The 21382-nt window shown below is 37.8% G+C and overlaps 1 protein-coding gene across 1 annotated transcript in view; it reads right to left on the reverse strand.

Annotated features, from left to right (window-relative positions):
- FAF1 (Fas associated factor 1) overlaps nt 1–21382 on the reverse strand; it is a 151073-nt gene that overhangs the window by 99464 nt on the left and 30227 nt on the right. The window contains exons 3-7 of the mRNA XM_042030662.1: nt 18334–18380; nt 15293–15501; nt 12078–12169; nt 11637–11725; nt 3347–3452 (exon numbers count right to left, since the gene is read on the reverse strand). Coding sequence (XP_041886596.1) covers nt 3347–3452; nt 11637–11725; nt 12078–12169; nt 15293–15501; nt 18334–18380 — 543 coding nt within the window. The remainder of the gene's footprint in view (nt 1–3346; nt 3453–11636; nt 11726–12077; nt 12170–15292; nt 15502–18333; nt 18381–21382) is intronic.

Raw genomic sequence — 21382 nt, forward strand, 5'->3', positions numbered from 1 at the left:
GTATTAGGAGTTCAATTTGTCAAATTGTCATTATTTAACCATCTAATACACTGGAAATGTATTCATTTACAGTCTCCAAACTGGCACGAAACCTACCAATTTCCAATTTAAAATGCAGATCATGGAAAAAAGTAACCATGATATTTCCCAGAACAGTATCTGCCCAGAATTAATTTAATACTGCAATTTTACAAGAACAAACAGATGTCAGAAACCTGTGACACAGATTAATTTGCAATTTAGACCATCGTGTTATTATTAACTTTCCAAGTTAACTACTCCCCTGCCCAACTCAAAAAAAAAAAAATTAAATCGAATATACAGAATTTTTGACAAGTTCTATTTAATTTTTTATTTCATTTCCAAAGAGTCTGTATAAGTTCACGATCCCAAAACAATATAACTGAATGTAACTTACATTTTCTAAGATGAGAAATCAGATCTTAATATGTAAAGAGTTTGATATTTTGATAAAGAAAGTTAAAAAGAAAAAAAACAAAAACAAAAAGGCATTTTCAAGTACCATCCAAAGTCCAACTATTAAAATAATATGCAAGAAAATGTGGAAGCAGACACGAGCACTACGGCATCCGGCTTCTCTCAGATAATTTTTTGTCACATGGTTTCCCCATAAACACCACGATTTCTTCGAAAAAACAATTCATCCAAATATCATTTACTATTAAACACGTATTCTAAACAATAAAAACCCAGAGAACTGCTGCAGCAGTAGTTTAGGAAAGCACAGTTGTGAGCTCACTTGATTTTGCATTTAATCCATTGCAAAATGATTCTGCCTTCTGAAAGGGTGGTGGGGTTGAGTTTTTGGTGTGAGTTTGGGGGGTTTTTGAGACCCTTGGAAAAAATATCTATTCCTTAAAATTCGCAGTACTAATAACAACAACACACTGAACCAGTAGCCCTTGAGAGACAGTTGCACCCAACTGTGGCAAGAAGTAGAACATTTCTAGAATCTTAAATATTTCTTTTAATAATTGATGTAGTCATTTTGAATCTTTCTGCATAGGATATGGCGTGTGAGTAGATTGCATTAACACTGCTTAAACATTTCAACTTGTCAGTATGGCCAAGTCGATTTCTGAAATATTTGCAGTATTTTCCCATCGAAACAGTAATAAAGGTAGAATAAATATATGCCACTGCTTTATAATCACTGAACATTAATGAATATTTTATGTCTTTTTAAATCTCCCTGTTTAATTTAAAAGGGTGAAATTAAGTCTCCTTCCTGCAATATGCCAATTATCTGTAAATCAAACAATAACTTGGCCATTATAGTCCTTTTTGTTAATATACCAGAAGCTAATTTGAAAACACTGAGCAGCATTTTTAGGTAATAATTGAATAGTCCTTCCTGCCCTCTTGTGGTTGGCAACTGCATCACTGAGCTTCTCCACCGTTACAAAAATACACCAGGAGGAAAGTAAACTATTAATTTGTTAAAGTGCGAACAAGAGAGTGAAGAGAAAAAAAAAAATCTAACAGTCCCTGGAGAGGATAGAGACAAAGGAGATGAGGAAAGATAACCACCGATTCCTCCAAACCACAAGGACTGCCTAGGTTTGTTACAATGATCACTCTATGCTAAAAGAAAAAAAAAATTAAATTAAGAAGCCATTAGGGAGTTAACATTCAAAACAGTGCTTGTTTTCTATAATTAGACAAATGTTCGCCAACCCTTTTACCTCAGCCAAATCCCCAGGGATTTCCAGGAGACTTTGCACAGACAGACACGTTCACCTGTTCAGCATCAGCTGCACAAGGGCCGCAGAGCTCTTTTCATTTTAGCCCCTGAATTGGTCTTCACAGTTTTATACACTCGATTGGGTGTGATACTTAGATAGAGGAAAGGCAAAGAAAGGTTTTCTGCTCATGCTGGTTACGGGGTGGTAGGGTTTTTATTTCAGTTGTTTAAGGGGAAAATCGTAATTAACTTTTAAATTACATTGACTTCATATGGTAACGTGTTGGCTGTAACCTGCTATTACCAACAAACAAGAAAACTTCAGTGCATGGAAAGACAGCCTAGATCACCCTGTCACAGCTTTCTGCTTCCTTCAAGCCAGGTAAGACCCAACAGCAAGGAAGTAAATGACATAGCACTGATAAAAACCAAACAGACATATATTATGTACGTGTTTTCTTTTAGATTTTCACCATTTTAAAATTAAAACCACATATTTGGATGACTTCTTTCCATAAACATTCAAATTCTTTATAATTGTAGACAGTCAAAGCTCAGCCCCTCAAAAGTCAAACTGGTTCAAGTATGTTTGTTTATTTGTATCACCACAAAAAGCAACACAGAACTTACTATAGTAGATCTAAAAATAAGAAGTAGAAAACAGGCTTTCACACAGGGAAAAAATCAGAATTTAGCTCCTAAGAATAACAGGATTCACAATCAAAACAGTTAGTGATCATTTTTCATGGCTGTATGAGATACTGCTCCCATAGCTAATATCACAGAACTTGAATTAATTCTGTCTACTATGTCAGCATGTGACACGGGAAACTTCAATAAAATCTGTTCAACCCTAAAAGACTGAGAGAAGTGTCAGACCAATAATAGCAAACATACATTTAATTTGAAAAGCAAACATTTAATCTTAATATTTTGTAATGTGAATTCTGAAGATTCACATTTCTAGGTTGTTTGTCAAGTTTCCAGAAAGCAGTTATATGGAAAATAACATCCACAACACCTGGCATTAGATATACCATGGAGCACTAGACAACAACCTTTGGGCTTGGAAAGGAGTTTTAAAAATATGCAAGGGACTGCTTGTTCTGAATTCAGAGAGTCCAGAGTCACATCAGAGATATTTGTTCCTTCAGGACTTAATTCTGCCGAAGTTCTCTCCAATATCACCCCTTGCTGGCCATTCCACAGAACGGCAGCAACATCCATTATACACAAAACCATTTGGCTACCAGGCCGGTAAGAATTACAGCACTCCAAGAGCAACCAGCCATGGTTGAGGTGCCTACAAAATGGAGATGGAGCCAGTTAAAAGAAGGAAAGACAGAGGGAGTTTCAAGGGGCTTCAAGTAAAATGCAATTTGAATAACTCAATAAATGCTGTTTGTGTATTTTGCTACTGCAATACAAAAAGAAACGTCCTTTCTGTATAATTTCATAGAACACCTTTTTCTGACTGAACTCTTTAACCAAATTACAGCAAATCTTGATGACCCAGTTGATTAAAAAAAAAGACTAATAAAATACACGAATATCCATCAAGACTATGCAAACCCCCTTTAACAGAGCTGGCATTAGCTATAATGAGCTACATTTATTCTTCAGCTGTGAAACAGCACTCACCTCCTGAATGGTACTGCTTCCTGAGAAGTTGAGGTTGTACTCCCGCTGGACTTCTCGATGGGTGACAATCAGCATGAAGTTTTGATTTAATGACTCCTGCAGGGCCCTGAAATGGTTGAAAGAAAAACAGGAAAATCAGGGATAAGCATGTTATAGCTTGTTTTACAGTTAGATGCAAAAACCCCAGGGTACCCTAAACTCTACATGGACAAGTCCAGGCACAACATTATCATCTCTCTTTTCACTCCTAAATGCAAGGAAGCATGCTGAGAATGACCAAAGGCCATTCCTGAACTCCTTCCTTAATAAGGTGACTGCAGCCTTTAAAGCTCTTCTAATGTTAAGTATTTTCAAAATGGAGAGAGTCCCATTATCTTCACAAACATCGGGTGTATTTAGCACTCCTAATGCCATTAATAACAGGCTTGTCAGCATATTGATGACCAGACCAAATATCAAGCTATGATGCACATTAAGAACTGATGGCAAGTAGAACAAGGCAGAGCATGCTCTTGCTTCTCTAGGGTTACCTGAGGCAGAAACCAAATGGAAATTCTCCTGCTTAGTTTCATTCAAAGCACATAAACCCAGCTAATTAGAACTGGAAAAGTAACCACAGCAAAATTTCTCATGTGGGTATTGAGCATTTAGAAAAGTCAGTCCTGCTCACATCATTTTAAATGTACATTACAGAGGTTTTAATCATCAGAAATAAAAAAATTAAAAAATCTTAAGATACAGTTTAAACAGGCCAACTATATCTTCATGTTGTTACAAACTTGGGGGTTTTTTTCTGATTTTTCAGGTAGCAAAACATCTGGACGTTAAAAAGGCATCCTGTTTGCTTAATTAGGTACAAAATCATGCAGCTGTCTACTTTTCAAAGTAGAAGGCAGGACTTCTGTTATAGACATGGCAATTATGGCTGTGTGCAATCTTACACATGCTACAAAACTGCAGCACCATTGTACCATAGCTTGGGTTTCTAAACAATATTTACACAGACTTGACTTGTTCAGTGGCATATGAAATTTAATTGGGCCCATTCAATTCTTTTCTTTCTTATCACATACACTTAGAAGAATGACAGACTGTGGTTTTTTCCTTCACCTCTTCACTATTCCATGACACTTTCAACATGCCATTCCTCTTAGCAGTACAGGACAAATTCTAAATGCAGATCAGCACAGCTGTATATTATGATACAAGAAGACAAGAAAGATTCCTAAATCATTTGAGAACTGATTTGTTAGTTTTAACTCCTACTGGAATTACTGATCTGCTGCTTTGCTGCTCAGATGGGAAGGAACTTGTAAAATACTCACTGGATGCTTTTAGCAAGAGATGTACCATTTGGTTGAACATCTCTGGGAAATTTACCTTACAAAAATATCTTTGCTCAGCAACTTAATTTGGTTCCTGTGACATCTCAGTAATCACATACTATGAAACAAAATCATGAAGCACTATTTCTTGTCTTTTATGGTTTTGCAATATGGAAAATAATTACAACTCATTGTCAATGTTAAGTATGACCATGTGCATGAGAGACACGACAAATGTAACCAGAGTCATCTATGGGGAACATGCAGTTTTCTGCACTTTCACAGAATTTTCTACAGAAGGCCTAAAATTTTTTTAAATACTTAACAGTCCTTCAAAAGAGGGGAAAAAAATAAAAAGAAGAGTTCTGAAAAGTTGTATGCCTATTTTCAAAGGTAATTCTAATTTGATTGTTAATAAGTTTCGCATCACCACAACCATATTTTCTATTGGCAAATGTTCAGTAGCAACTAAAATATCCTGCTGTGCTTTTTCAGATTCTGATTTTTTATTTGTTTTCAGCAAATACTGGAGGCAAATGACATATTTAATTGCTCTGAAAACATTAATTACAGCATATGTGAATGGCTCTGGATTCCATACAGACTCACACAAGGTTCTGTTATAGCTAATTTTGACTCTGTCTGAAAATCTGTAGATGCTAACTGATAACATGACTCATGTTTTCATTCTGTAATTGATGTAAACATAGAAGGAAACAGGCCAGTCTGATCAAACCCTCAGTATCTCCAGTTATGCATGATATCCACACTTCAGTACAACTCAAAATACAGCTTGTTAATAAAAAGCATCCGCTCGTAGGAAAAGTTTTCCACTTGTGAGAGCAGGAAGTATTTTGGAAAGGAAAAAATACTCTTCAAACAAATTTAAATTAAGTGCCTAAAAATGAAAAGCTTTAATTTTTGAAGTAACTAACAATTTTGACACCTCTACTTTTGGGATTTCTAAGCAACACAAGCTGAACGTTGTTAACAAGCAAATTCTCAGCACATATTCATCGACAAACAGAGTGAAAAAAGAGGCTGAAAATTAAGGTGGCTAAAAAAAAATACCCTGAAAAAAACTGAGGAAAAACTGGGTTTGAAAGTGTTAGCAAATATAGTGCATGGTTAATTGTTCACTTTTTCTTCAGAAAAATAACATAATGAGGAACATTACTTCTGCTTACACAGGAATGCACTGGTCAACTGCTCGTCTTTGGAGCTGCAACATCAAAATCTCACATGGTCTGACAGCTGTAGGACGTGGACAGTGCCCACTAGAAAGTCAAAGGGAGGAGGAATTGATGGCACAACTGATGGGTCACTGATGCCAGCATTGGTACCCACCCTCCTGTGTGGGATGGGCGTGATGTGAACACACAGTCAAAGATGTCTGTCCCTCCCATTATCACTTCTTTCAGCAAAGGGGGATGCAGATTACCCCAGATTACCCGTACCAAAATATATCTCACCCAAAAATTGTATTTCAGCCATTAAGGCAATAAAAAATTTTACAAGATAAATGTATTTAAAGAAAACTTCTCAGTGACAGTAAGCTGAAGCTTACTTTTATTTCCTTTTAGGTCCACTTAAGTATATTGAAAAGACTGACTTCGATTACCACGCACATCTCTCAAATTTTGGCTTCATTGTTTGCAGCTATTTAATTTTCCCACAAATGGTATAGTTGGCTACAATCTTCCAAATAAAATAGCTGCATTAAAAGGGAAAAAAAATCCAGGTCAAACTATGTCCCATTAAAGTCAAGACATATTTCCTTGCTTTTTTTTTTCCTTCTTTTTCTTTGTTGCCACCAGTGTTAAGAGAATTCAATTAATCTGAGAATTAATTAGTGGGAAAACAAAACTAAATTCTAGAAAGAGGACTAAAGTAGGCCACTCTTACTAGAACCATTCTTCCCCTACTGCAAACCCCAGCTTTCAAAAGCATTTGCTGATAGCTGATATACTGCCATTACAACTTTTTTACCTCAGCTGAATGATTCTGCACTCGTTATGCTGCACAGGAGGCAAGGGAACCTATATTTTTGGGCACCAATCCTCCATTTGCCTACACCCAAAAAAGGAGTCCAAGAACAGACAAAAGAAAATAGACCAGAGCACAGTGATTGCTCTGACCAGTTCTAGCAAGAGACCTAGACATATAAAACAATTGATTCTATCTGCTGTTAAGTGATTGCATTAATGCTTTGATTTTTTTATACCATACTTTACTTTTTAATAGCATTTTTCTTTGAAATTTTAGTAATATTTTAAAATTTGATACCAAAAGTAAATTCTTAATCAATGATATGTAAATGCTCCTTTTCATTCCACTTTTTATGAAATACATTCAGTATTTCCCACTAGGCAATATCTTTCTCAGTCACACAGAAATTTCCCCCAAAATCTCTGATTTTTATATAAACAGGTATGACACAAGGTAATTAACATTTCCATTTTAAACTTACAGATTTATATAAGCTCATGTCAACAGAAGTCCAAATTTACTGTAATTACAGATTATTTACATTAAAACAAAATAAGAAATCAGTATGTAAATGTAATGTTTGTTGTAGCTAATGCAGCAGGAGGTGGCAGATTAGGTTCAAACAGCAATCAGTTAGCAAATCTGGCTAACATGTAAATGAGCAGAAGCCCTTTTGTTTACATTCTATTGCATTTTAAACTTCAGGATTTTTAAACTGTCTCATGAACAGATGTGAAAATAAAACATTAATCTTACCATTCTTATGGAAGCTTTCAAAGTAACTAAAGCAAGACACTGCTCCTGTCCAGCTAAACAGACAGGACTAATAATTGGAGTTGCAGGTTACATCGTTCTTAATTAACACTCCGCTACAGTTGATAACGTACAACAAGACACCACATCACCACCACCACTGCTCTGCAATGATCTAAAGCAGAGGCATTCAGCAATATATGGACCTACTGCTTGAAAAATGGGGACTGTGGGGTTTTTTCTTATCTACACAGATGATTACACTTGTTAAGCAAGTAACAATCACTTAGCAAAATAGCATTATTTCTAATAATCTCCATGGTATGCACCTGGGGTTTTAATGCCTTTCAACTTTCCAATGATTCATATAATAAATTATCTTTAAGTTTCAGCTATTTAGCAAAAACATTACAAATATAAAATACATTATATCCATTAAAATGACAACAGCAACAAAAAAAAGATAAAAAGCATCTCCCAGAACATACAGGATAGAAAGGAGAGATGATCCAGGTGACCCAGCTCCATGGCCAGACTCCCGTGCCCACACTTTTGATGCTTCCCTCTTGCATTCTCCTAAACCTATTTCCTGAACTGGGTATTGTCAGCCTTCAAGAAGCATCCAAGGCAACAAAGGGAAGGAATTGCACACTGAGGAAGTGATTAATGTAATCTGACAAAGCTGGTGCAAGGGATCTCCCCACATGGACATTTAATGATGGACATTCTTTGGCATCTTTCCTTTTAAGATTGCTTTCCAAGGGAAATCATGTTTTTCTCCACCCACCTGGTAACTTTAGCTCCCATCTGGTAACTTTTGAACATAGTCACTGGTTTTAAGGAGGGCTCATAGTGCTAGAAAGGTCTCAAAGATCAGGTACAAATCAACAGACAGGAGGAGGAAGGAGACCCAAATTACCACCCACCTCAGTAAAAGGCTGCATTTAAAGTGCAGCATTTTAAACTCATCCAGGTGACCTCTGGCCAGTGATCTCAGAAGTACCCACAGGACATGATTTCTCCTTTGCTTTGATACTACCTGACTGCCAGCTGGAGAACAGACACAGGGCAGGCTGATTCTCTACACAAAGGAAAAAGTATTACGCAGGTGCTACAAAATACTCAAGAAGAACTGGAAGCAGCATCAGAGGTAGGTGAGATGATGGGAAGCAGGGAAGGAAAAGGCTAATTTACTGCAGCTGCTGGGATGAGGCAGGAATTCACTAGAAATCAGATTTCATTAGGTCTCACAGAACACATGGTTATTGTTCTGGATATCATGCACGGATAAGTATGGCTTTGACAGCTGAAATTGTGGAAGCAGGGTGGAACTGTACAGGTGGTATTTGACATTTAAATTTCATCTTTATACCTCAATTTACTAGTATGTGGTAGTAATTCACTGGGTTTCTATTACCTATAAAAGCTTTAGGTAGGCCACTGATGAACAAAGATACCCTAGGAGAGTTTTGTTTGTTTAAACTGCAGGATCACTTTGCCATTACATTTAGATGCTGATTTTAAGTCAGTTCTGGGTTAAGCCCATTCAGTCTGTCACAATAAACTTCAAGGTCTTCATTCCAATATGTTGGAAAAGGATGTTTCAGATGCTGTTCTGCCTCACAGGCACAGATTGGAGCTTATAGAGCTGAGGCCAGACTGTTCCTTTTAAGAAGGGCATATAGATAAAATATCACATACTGGAATCTCAGGCTTTTCAAATATCACTTTCTGGAGATATTCAAATCACAACTATTTATCTCTAGTTCAAAACAGAAGGCATTTGAAAAAAACAACAGATGAACTCACAGAGCAAGAGGCAAAGTTCCTTAACATCCATTAATAATAGAAGTGAGCATGATGCTTTCAAAAATTGTGGGTAACAAACTAATCTGAATAATAACTGACCTAACAGTAGGCAGTAAACAGTGTAACTGGGTTTTGGTACATTGCTTCAATTAGATGTGTTTTGATCTGCATTGATGCTTTAATTGGAGGCAAGCCTCCCCTTTCATCTAGAATTTATGACTTCAGGGAGATGATCTAGCCTTCAAATTATCCGTGTTTAAATAGCCCCTAATTAGTCATCGTTTGCTGTCCCAAAGCTACCAACTTTTATCTTAAAAATATCCAGAACTAATCTCCACTATGAAACAAATATAAACTATAAAAGGTAACACTACTTTGATTTTTCTATCAAGTGAAGTTCTTTAAAACTATTAATCCAATAAAAAAGGCTAAGAACTGTTTTTAAACAGTTTGTTGTTATATACTTTACTGCAGTTGCAATAAACAACTCTCTTCAGACTCCAGTTTTCTCTCTAGAATTATAACCTTCAAACTACCAACATACAGCAATACCTGGCTAGAAAATTTTGAAATTGGAAATGGAAACAATTAGCAGCTGTAGTGTCTTTTCACTGTTCTCCAAATAGCTGCTAAACTACAATAGCTTATTGTTTTCACACACAATACAGCTCCTGTTTGGATATACAGTTCATGTACACCACCCTCTGTTCCAGTGCCACTATTCCCTCTCTTAATGCTCCTTTTCTTTACCATTATTATTTTTATAATTCGTATCAGCATTCTTATTTCCTCCACAGACTACATGTTAATGTGCACAAGTACCTTTTAATAATATACAAAGTAGTTTCAGTCATTAGGAAGGCAGTTATTGATTTCTATTGACTCTCAAAGAATTCCTCTCACTAGTAATACAGCTGCACTCGTAGCATATTCTATCACCCAGAAGGGCAGGAAGCCAACTCCCTCTTCAGACAACCTGAAATCCACCCATTTTGTCCAATTCCAAACGCATCCCTCCCTCCCTGCGCTGGCTGGTCCAGAGCAGCTCCTTTCCCAGGCTCAATTCCTGCGCACCCTCTAGCGGCTACCGAGTAAAATTCCCATTTTCCTGGGGAAGAGCACATACAGGGCTGCCTTCGGGAAAGGGAATGGCAAGGAAGAAAACAAACCGAAGTAATTGCTAATTACTTCATAAGAGCATTTTCCATAAAACATCATTTCCTTGTCAAACATTTGCAATAACCCCTGACAACAGAAAGAGACCTGGGAGTGCTGGTCGACAGAGGCTGAACACGAGCCAGCTGTGCCCAGGTGGCCAGGAAGGCCAGTGGCACCTGCATTGTATCAGGAATAGTGTGGCAGCAGGACCAGGGCAGTGATTGTCCCCCTGTACTCAGCAGTGGTGAGGCCACACCTCGAGTGCTGTGTCCAGTGTTGGGCCCCTCAGCTCTGGAAGGACACTGAGGGGCTGGAGCGTGTCCAGAGAAGGGCAACGGGGCTGGGGAAGCGTCTGGAGGGAAAATCCTGGGAGCAGTGGTTGAGGGAGCTGGAGGTGTTTAGCCTGGAGAAACCCTTTAGCTCAGGGGGGACCTTCTCACTCTCAAAACTCCCTGAAAGGAGGTTGGAGCCAGCTGGGGGTCAGTCTCCACTGCCATGTCCCAAGTGGAAGGATGAGAGGAAATGGCCTTAAATTCCACCACAGCAAGTTCAGATTAGGTGTTAGAAAAACACTTTTCCCTGAAAGAGTGGTTAAGCATTGGATTAAGTTGCCCAGGGATGTGGTGGAGTCTGGAAGTGTTCAAGAGACATCTGGATGTGGCACTTGGGGATATATTTCAGGGGTGATTATGGTGGGTTGAACTAGATAATCTTGAAGGTCTCTTCAAGTTTTGATGATTCTGTGATGCATGAACACTCACTGCTTACTTCTTGAGTGTTCAAATCAGTAATAAAAGATATCCTGCTCAACTAAAGGAAATTAATTGTTCAGGCTATCTACATATATTTTTAAAGTACAAGATAAAATAATGTAACAAACATTTCAGAAAGAAAATTCTGACCTGCTGGGAATGATTTACACAATACATTAAATGAACCAACATAATGCAGCAACTTATGCAAGGCCAGCTCTTATTTCCACAGAGAATAACCTTCTGTTAAATTAAAGTCATCACAGCTGGGACATGTAAAATTCTATATGTACCTAAGAGGTTCATGTACCCCACCAAAGTTTTAAAAACTCCAACAAGCTTCTTTTCAACGAGATGCTGAGTTAGTTCATCCCAACAGTCACTAGTGCAGTGAAAACACTTTGTATTTACTGACTGCAGATTCCTGCAAATACACATGTGGCTTCATAAAAATCACAAAAAAACCCAAACCATACAAATAGAATTTATGGACAAAAGACTTACCCAGAATGACTTGAAGAAGGAGGAGGCAGGTCAGGTGTGAGAACATAAAGACTATTATTTTTTGGCAAGTGTAGACTTTTTAAAACAGTCTGAGGGGAGAAAAATCATTATAAATATAAAACATTCACCAATCCTAACACAGTATTTTATTTTTTTAAATTATTGGTACGTATTTACAATATCACCAAATATTTTCTTTCAAGATACACTTCCTGTTACTTCAGAACATCATTTTTGTAGGGGGCCACATTATATATAAACCCAACATAAACTTATTTGTCCTGATTATATTTTGCAGTGGTTTAGATTAAGAGTTCTTTGTGTGCCATCCAAGACATCTGACACTGTTTGAAACTCACAATTCTTGCATTGTAATCCCCACCCACAGATGCTCAGTTTGAAACTGAGTTCAGTTAACTGAAAACACAGTTGAAAACTTACACTATCATCTACATCTCCAGTCTTCCACCCTTTTAACAGCATTTTAGATGCAGGAATCTGAAGTTCATTTTCTAGAATATGTTTGATATCTCCTATAGGGAAAAACAAAAGAAATACATAAAATTTATATTTACTGCTTTATTCCAAACAGCAAGGAGCTGTAATTAAAAAACAAGAGCAAGGAAAAATTTACTAGGAGAAGCATTTTTAGTTTATTTACCCTTGTAACGTACCCTTCAAACAGTAAAGGACAAATGAAGCTTAAAAAAATAAATCACAAAGCATGAATGATTGAAGAATCACATGAGGATTTGAAGATTTGGACACATATTTTGGTGATTCTATAATCCATATATACTAGACACACACATTTGCAGCTGTGTGCTATCTGGAGCACCAGACTTTGCCAGCAACAGAGGGTGCATATTTTTGATACCAAATTTCATTATCATTAGTCCTGACCTGAGGAACTGGAATGTTCATACAATTGACTGCTCTGCATTTTTCAATGTTTTGTACATTTTGATGCTCTTCTGCCCCTGTAATTATTACAGTCATAAAATAATTCAGGCTGGAAGGCGCCTCTGGAGCTCATGTGGCCAAACCCAACTCAAAGGTCTAATTAAACCAGTTTAGTCAAGGATTTGTCCAGCTGACTCTTGAACACATCAGGATGAAAGTTTGACAACTTTTCTGGCCAACCTATTTCAGTACTTCACCACCCTCACAACAACAACGACAAAAAAAAAAGTCCTTTTATCTAATGTGAATTTTGGATGCTGTGTCTATTGCCTCCCAATCTCATGCACCTCCAGGACAAGTCTGGTTCTATCTTCTCTGTGTCCTCCAGCAGGCAGCTGTAGACAGAGGTCAGGTCTGTACCTTTCCCCTTTCCTCCCCAAGCTGAACAAATTCTCTTCTCTGTGCCTCTCCTCCTGTTAGCCCAGAGCTCCAGACACCTGACCAGACTTACAGCAGAATGTCAACATCTTTCTTGTAGTGGGGACCTCAAAACCCAACACATTGCTCCAGATGCAGTCTGGCAAGTGCTGAATAGAGGGAAATAATTCTTTCCTGGGATCCACTGGCTATGCTCTCACCAACAAAGCCTGGGACATGGCAGACCTTCTTCACTGCAAGAGTTCACTGCTGAGGCACCCCAGATCCCTTTCATTAAATTGTTTTCTAGCCCATCAGCCTTCAGCCAGGTATCAGGTGGGGACAACATGGAGTTATCCTGTGGCAGATGCAGGACTTCAACTTTATTTTCTTAGAAGTTCAGGAGGCTCCTGTCATTTCATTTCTCCAGGCTGTCCAGGACCTGCTAAACAGCAGCCTTGCCCTCCAGAATATCAGCCACTTTCTCTGATCAGATTAAGATTTATTTTGATCAGTTTTTTATCCAGTTTTTACCTTAACATTTTGACTAGAAAAATACAATAGCAGAGTACGTCAAAGGCCTTACTAAAGCCACAGTGACATTCTCTCCCCTTGTTCACGTGGCCAGTCACCAAATTGTAAAAGGCAAATAATGCTGACTGATTAGGCACAATTTGCCTTTACTAAATCCATGCTGGCTGCTCCAAATCACCTTCCTTTCTCTCCTGTGCTCAAAGAGTGCTTCCAAAAGGAGCTTCTCCATAATCTTCCCACAGACCAAGTTCAACAATCACCACTGAGCACAGCTTCCCATTTTCCTTAGCCTTTCTTTTCACACTGATGTACTTACAAAAATCCTTCTATTCCCTCAGTGGTTTCACCTTCTCCTGAGCTTTGGTCTTCCTAACTCCAAACCTGCACATCTCTGTGCTCCTGCTGGGTAGCTCATCACTACTTTCCACCTCCAGGTACTTTCTTTCTCAATTTAGCTCAGTCAGCAATGCTTTTTTCCTCTGTGCTGGCCTTCTGCCATGCTTGCTCCTCTTGCATGGTGGAAGGAACTGTTCCTGTGCTTTGAAGAGGCTGTCCTTGAAGATCAACCAGCACTCTTGGGCCCCTGGGCCCTCCTGGGCAGCCTCTCATGGGATCCTGCCAAGCAGATCCCCAAAAAAGCAAAAAATATAATTTCCTCAAGCCCACAGCTGAAGTTCTAAAATTTGCCTTGCTCACTTCTCAGGACTTTAAACACAAGGCTGCCCTTGTTCTTTATATCCCAAGACACAGACAGAAGTCCTACATTAACTGCCTTCTGCCCTACAGATTTCAGGTAAAAGTCATTAAGAAGTTAATAAGAAAAGAAAAATCAGAGCAGTACAGCTGCAAAATTCTGATCTGATCAGATTTTTGTATCTAATTTCCATGGATGTAACTTAGTGCAAAGGAAACATGGAACACCCATCAATAATTCAAACTAATCACCGCTAGGTGGCGGCAGCCAACACCAAATCCATTGCTGAAAAGACAAGGATCAAAAGTTTCAATTTCCAAATTTCATCCCAAACAAAAGACTGCAGCATGAAAAATTGCTTTCATCAACTATTTCTTCATGGAGCTCCTTATTTGGATCTGTATAAGCTCGTCACTAAAAATAAAAATACTTTTCTTCCTTAGCAGAAGTAAATTAACTCCCAGTTTGGGGAATGTAAAAAATAACATGCTCTGCAACACTAACAATAGCACACTTATAACATACTGCTACAAAATGCAATCAATTTTAGGATAAAGACAATAAAACTACAAAATTCATCTTAATTTGAATGAAAGAGTCAAATAAAAATTGAACTAAGAAGAATTCAATTATGTTCTTCACACCAGGAAGAATTCCTCTAATCTTGCCACTAATCCTGTGCAGAAAGAGATGCCATACAGATTCAAAGAGGAAATGCCAAGATCATCCACTCATTAATAGGCTGCATCTACACTAATCCTACCCCAAATTACATTTTCATGCCTCAACTTAATCATTAATCTCCATTTTGTTTCTGAAGCAAGTTCATAAGAAAACTAGATTTCAAAATAAATATTTGATAGATCACTAACCTTTACAATGGATTAGTGAAATTTTGCTTTTTTAAAGCTGCAAAGAGATTTGAAAACAGTTAGTAGCTGTGGAGGCTGCATTTTCGGGGGGGGATCTTTTTTTTTTTTTTTTTTGAGGGGTTTTGCTCTGCTTTGCTTCAGGACTTGGATTTTTGGGGTTGAACCTTTTTAGTTTGGGGGGGTTTTTTTGTTAGTTTCATGATAGCAGTTTTAATTTCATTTTTACAAATCCTCACCAACTGTGGAGCTGTCTTCAAGTACTACATCCACGTTTCTGTCTCTGTACTCAACCCTGAAGTCAAGCATTCGAGGTTGTCTTTCCACTATTTGTCTAGATGGCACTACATGGCGAAATGCTGAGGAGGAGGAGGGAGTTGAAGAAGCTGCAGTAGAGTGACTGGTGGGGCCATACGCTGGTCCATGCAAAGTCTCTACACCGTACTCACTGAAAGATAGGCAGAAAAGATGGTTTAAACAGAACAGCTTGGTACATCTAACCAGAAGTTAGGAAAGCAAAATGACAGTATTATTCACTCACTACAGTCCAGCACACACCTCTTGAATTACTGCTGTCATATCTGAAAATACTGCTTATTAAAAATGAAAAAAAACCTTCTTTATCAGCAATTTTAACATTTCAGGGCTCAGGATTGCAATAGGAGATCAGCACTGATGACAAACAAGCATTTAAAATCCACTATGTAATTAATACCAGAATTATCTTGAGGAGAAGGATTATTTCCTGTTCCAGGAGTGTTGTGACCATATAAAAATTGGCACCATGGCAACGACCAGCTTTCTACATCACTGGGCTAGTATCCAGTGGAAATGAGAATAAGAAATACAGCACAAAATTCTGCATGCAGATTGGTATTTTCCCACACCAAATTAGTGAAAAACAAGTCAGATATAAAAACAGATATATATTTAAGGTAAATAAATTAAGATAATGAAGCACCTGTTAAAAAAAAAAAACACCTAAAAGTACAACAGTAATGCAATGCTGAATTCTAGCTTGCCTTCAAGTTCAAAATCCTGCAAGGCTCCTGGAGATTCATATAAGGATGTCTCCATACCTGACCCAAGGATACCCCACAGAATTACAGGTCAGAATAAACTGGAAAACCCTCACTATTCAGAAGCATTCATCTTCCTCAGTGAGCCTCTCCACAAGAAGCATGTAACTAGGATTAGAAACAAGTGTAACAAAACATGAAATTTCAGGAACATTATTCCAGGCAAAAAAAACCCCAAAACCCTATGATGTACAGAAATCAAATTTGGAAGGCAAGAAACTTCATCAGGTAAGCCTGGGGCTTTAAGATGCTGGGCAGTTACAGGCTCCCATGGTGGATTTCAGAAATGCTGGGACACAACTTATCTCATTTCCATTCTTTATCAGAACTTATTTGAAAAATGCCTTCTGTTCTTGAAGATACCATGAGATTTCTCAGTGGAAAAGCTTCATAGAGTAAGTCAAATCTGTCATCTAGAGGAGGTCTGAACTCTACAAAGTGCAAATGTGGATGGTATGCATGTCACAGAAGTGCAGCAGTACTCAGCTATTGCAAATCCCATCATTGTGCCTTTCACATTTGAAACAGAAAAACATGTTATGCTTGTAAAACAAGGGGCTCCTTCACTTCTCACATCAGCATGCTCAGAAGGATGAATGCCCAGCTACAAAGACCCACACTCCCGGACCTATGGCTCAAAAGTCAAAGGCCCACATCAGAGCTCTAAAGAGTACAGGAAACAGTCTTATTTCCAGGATTTAAAAAAATATAAATACCAAGTGATATGTTACTGTCTTCAGTCTGGTGGCCAGCTATGAATTAAATACTACAACAATTCTGTTAATAGACCCAAGAAGCAATGAATATCCCAACTCTCAGGTTTGTACTACAAAACAAGCAACTGTAGTTTGCTAAATGTAAATGTACACTAAAAATGTAGTTTCTTTCTCTTCAATAAATTAACTTAGTTCAAGTCCAGTTGTATTAATTCTATTTGGTTCCACCACAAGAGGCATCCTACAGACCTGACTAGCAACCTCTAATAGAACATTAAAAGCCTCACATCAGGAAAATAGGCCTCATGTGAAAACCATTGGAAACCAGGTTTCTAAATCTTCTGAGCCTCCCTTTAAACCACTTCCATTGGAAGAAAACAAAACAAGACAAAAACAAAACAACAACAAAAAACCACATTTGAAACCCATTTGATTATCCAATAATTTCTAAAAATTAATAAATTACTGTGGAAGAAAGATGTAAGTGGACACTGGACCACCTTGTGATCGAAGACAGGCACTAACTACTCTAACTATTCCCCAGCTTCTTTCACCCAATCAAACATTCTGGTATTTTAGATACAAATGCTTTGAGGTCACAACTTGTAAACATAGGTAGAGAGAGTGCTCCACACAACCAAGACTTGATCTCACATGGACTTAACAGACCTTACAGTAAATATATATTTAGTAACTTCACTGAGCAAATAGTTCTATCCTCAATCAAAACCTGACTCTGTTGAATGATAGCTTTAGTAAGTATTGACAGATGTCAAGCACCCTTTTACCTGCATTATGTATCTTTTTTCATCATTAAACTTTTTAAAATAGTACATTAAGTATTTTTCTGAACAAAATTTTAAACACTGTTTTACTGTCTCTCTCAGGTAGCTCAATTCCTGTTCTGCTGTTTTAAATTGCCTCATCAGCACTTAGAAGATCAAATTTCAGTGACTTCAAGATACACAAGCATCAGTATGCAAGCCAAAATTTAATTCAGAAGCTGAAAGAAAAATCAGTAAAACTACTTTTAGAAAGGAACAACCTTACTTTATCTATCACAGTTTCTGCTGCCTGTAATTCAATTAAAAACAAAAACAAAAAAACCAAGTACAAATGGTTTTGGCCAGAAATAGGGAAGCATGGAATATCAATACCTTTAAAAATGCATAAGGAAAAAGAAATACTTAGCCAGAAGCATACCAACATCCAGTCTTTGTAAAGAGACAACCCAGCACAGAATGACCCAACCACCAGTGAATTCAAAATAAAAGTTAACTATTTTGAATAGATGTTTGAGCTAGTCCTCTATCAGTATGGGAAAAACTGAATGTTAAATCAGCTTTGACAGGAATAGAATTTGTGGCTCCAGAAACAGCTTTAAAAGGAGAATTATGTCATCTTCTTAGGATTCAGGAAGGAAAAAAAAGTAACTGTTACCCAGCATCATTTTCTGTATGTACTACTCCAGTTCTCTGTGCTTACCTTTGTAGAATGCCATTTTCTTGTGGTATAACACCATTTATAGCTGCCTGAAAAGGGAAAACAAATTTTGAGTCAAGCATACAGAACAAAAATACATCAGAATTTTTATAAAATGTTTTAAAGAGTTGTCAGCTTGCTTCAAAACATGCCCTAAAATGCTCTCTATTTTGTGAATATTCTTGGTAAATGATACTATCATTATGGTATCTGCATAAAATAAAAACCATATCTAAGTGTAAACAAACATGATCTGAAGCTCAGACTCCTGTATGCGTGTGATAGATTTCCCAGGTGGAATTCCTGGGAATAAACTGCATGGCGCATGCGCAGTCAGTGTAACACTTTGGTACTCACACACAGGGGACACTCCCAAACACACTGAGCCAACTGTGCACAGCCCAGGCAGCCTCACAGCACGTCCACAGAAAATCTAATGTTTCCCAGAAGCACCAGACATGGCCAAGCCCAAGCTCATAAAGCTGCCTAGCTGCACACACCCTGCGTGTTGCCAGCCCCGTGTGCTCACCAGCTGCTGAGCTGGTGCAAACAGCTACTCCAGAGCAGCTCCATCACATCTACACCTCATACACACAGACACCAACCAGCTTCCTCAGACTGCCAGGGAATCACACAAGGGACCATCCCACAAATTCAAACTATCTTCAGGTAGAAAAGGAAGTATTTTTTAATTAGGGTTTACGCAGTTAAATACCATTCCATATTGTCCAGATCATCAGAATAAAAACTTCTATAAGTAGAAGTACAAACCTGGCCATCTGCATTCAGGTTTGGTCTTATTTGAAACAACAGTTATTAACTATAAAAGTATCCTAAGGAATTCCATCTCATATTAAAATACATTATTTTTAAACTTGTCCAAACATATCCCATTCTCAAGTTCAAAATCCCACTTCTGACAAAATTATCTGCTCAGCCTGTTGCAGCATTGCTGTTCTATGTTGCAGAAAATTGTAATGCATTTCCAGCACATCTGATGCTACAGAAGTTTCAATAAACTTTGAAGTTTTAAGTAAAGATGAGGGAAAAACTTGGACAGCAAGTAAGACCCTCTTCAACAGTATTTTGAAGACAACTTATTTCAGACTGCTTTGTACCATCAAGAAAGGCGTTTAAAATCATCTCCTTGCTAGGATTGTTCATATTTGAGGAGCAGTAAAAGTGACACCATGTGAGCAGGTGAAGACGACTTACATACCAGCTCCTCAGCTGATTAAACTTTGTCCTGACTATTGTCACAAGGCACATGAGCAAAGATGTCAAAACCCTGCCTAACTTCAGACTTTTAATCCTAGCACAGCAGTGGGCAGATAACAAATGTGGAACAGCACGGGAGGGAATTTGACAAGGGAATGAGAAACAATTTTTTAAAAATCTGGAGAGGAGAAAAAACAGACCCCAAAAGATTAACTCTATTTCTCTCTCAGGTGATTTTTAACCATTGTTGTTGAGTTCACATATGAGGTACATATTTGTTAGGCTTAGCAGCAAGGTTAAAGAGAGCTTTGTAGCATCCCACTGCTCTTCATTTTCCCCTGTAGCAGCAGCAACTCATCCGTTTTCTACCCTCACAACTTCTAATATCCATCCTCATATGTCAGATATACCTGACCTGTTGGCCAGAACACCTGGTGAATGAGTGTCTGGTGCCCAGTGAAGAAGGGAACACTGATGTTTAGAAGTTCATAGATTCCCTGGTACTCCAGGAGGACAAAGCCATACCCTGTGACTGAACAACTGACAGTCATCATCTATCAACAGCATTTGTAGAAACTGACATTAAAAAAATGTAGCTTGAGTGCTTGATAAACACAAAAATAGATATAATCAAGATTTAAATGCTATGTTTTTTCTCTGAATATATAAACATGATTTTTTTACAATTTACAGTAATAGTTAAGGCTACATGAAGTCAAAAGGTTTTATTGCTGAGCTCAGCTAAATTACTATGATACTGCAATAAGATTTATCCCACATTTAGAAATAAATATTGCATAAATACTAATTAAAAAAGCAGAGAAGGAAAAGGTCAGAGGAACCCATAAGCTACAGCAACAACCCATGAGGCTGTATCAAATTATAGCAAAAACAAAGTTCCCTACCAGATCAGTTTTTAAATCAGTTTATCCACTGTGCATGGCAATAATCAGTGGTTTCTTTTTAACGTGTCTCATTTATCATCATTGTGGTTTTTGCAGTCATACACCACTCCTGATCGTGTTCATCTAATAAACCTCCAGGAAAGAGTAGGAGGTTTTGGTTTATTTGTGTTTTTCTGGATTGCCTTCTCCCTCCCATACTCTCCAGCAGCATACATTTAATTCCTGTCAATCAACAGATAAAGTTGGCTGAGAGACAAAATTATCCTTTATTTTGCATCTGTAAGATACAGAGACAAATACAGGTTTTGTACCACAGAACCTACACTAATAATGATCTGCTGGTGCAACAGAATTCTCTTTACTTGGGGAAAAGAAGCTGCTTCAGCAATATGGCATTTTTACACTTCTGTCAAAGCTCTGTCTCAGAGGATTAAATCAGCTCAAACTTCTTCTGAGCCTAGTTAGAGGGGTTAAATATGATAGAGGATCCAAGCTATTTTCTTTAAAACTGAATAACTCACTTGTTCATATCCCCAGTTTTGTAAACTTGATGACATTTAAGGGGCACAGGAGTAAGAAAAAACAGCAGAAGCATTATGTACTTTTTTGATGGAAAGACCTCTATTAACCACGCTGTAAAACTAGAGAGTCCAGACACTGTTTGTTAAGCAAGATGGAAGACTAAAATAACGTAGACAGCAAATGGTAGCAGTGCACATGTACATACTGCATAAATATTAAATATCCATGTTCTAACAAGACAGCTATAAGTAGACCCTGTAAAGAAAAAAAGAAAAAGGAACAACCATCTGCTTTAGAATTTCATTGGGAGAAGGTTGTGACTATAAAAAAAAAAAATTAAACCAAGAACACGTTACTAAGGCAAGATCTGTTCCAGGCTGTTCTTCCCCAGTGTCAGCCCCCTTTGA

The sequence above is a fragment of the Corvus kubaryi genome, unplaced genomic scaffold, assembly GCF_017639235.1.
Source record: "Corvus kubaryi isolate FWS band 111438036 unplaced genomic scaffold, C.kubaryi_AGA036_p1.0 37334, whole genome shotgun sequence".
NCBI lineage: Eukaryota > Metazoa > Chordata > Aves > Passeriformes > Corvidae > Corvus > Corvus kubaryi.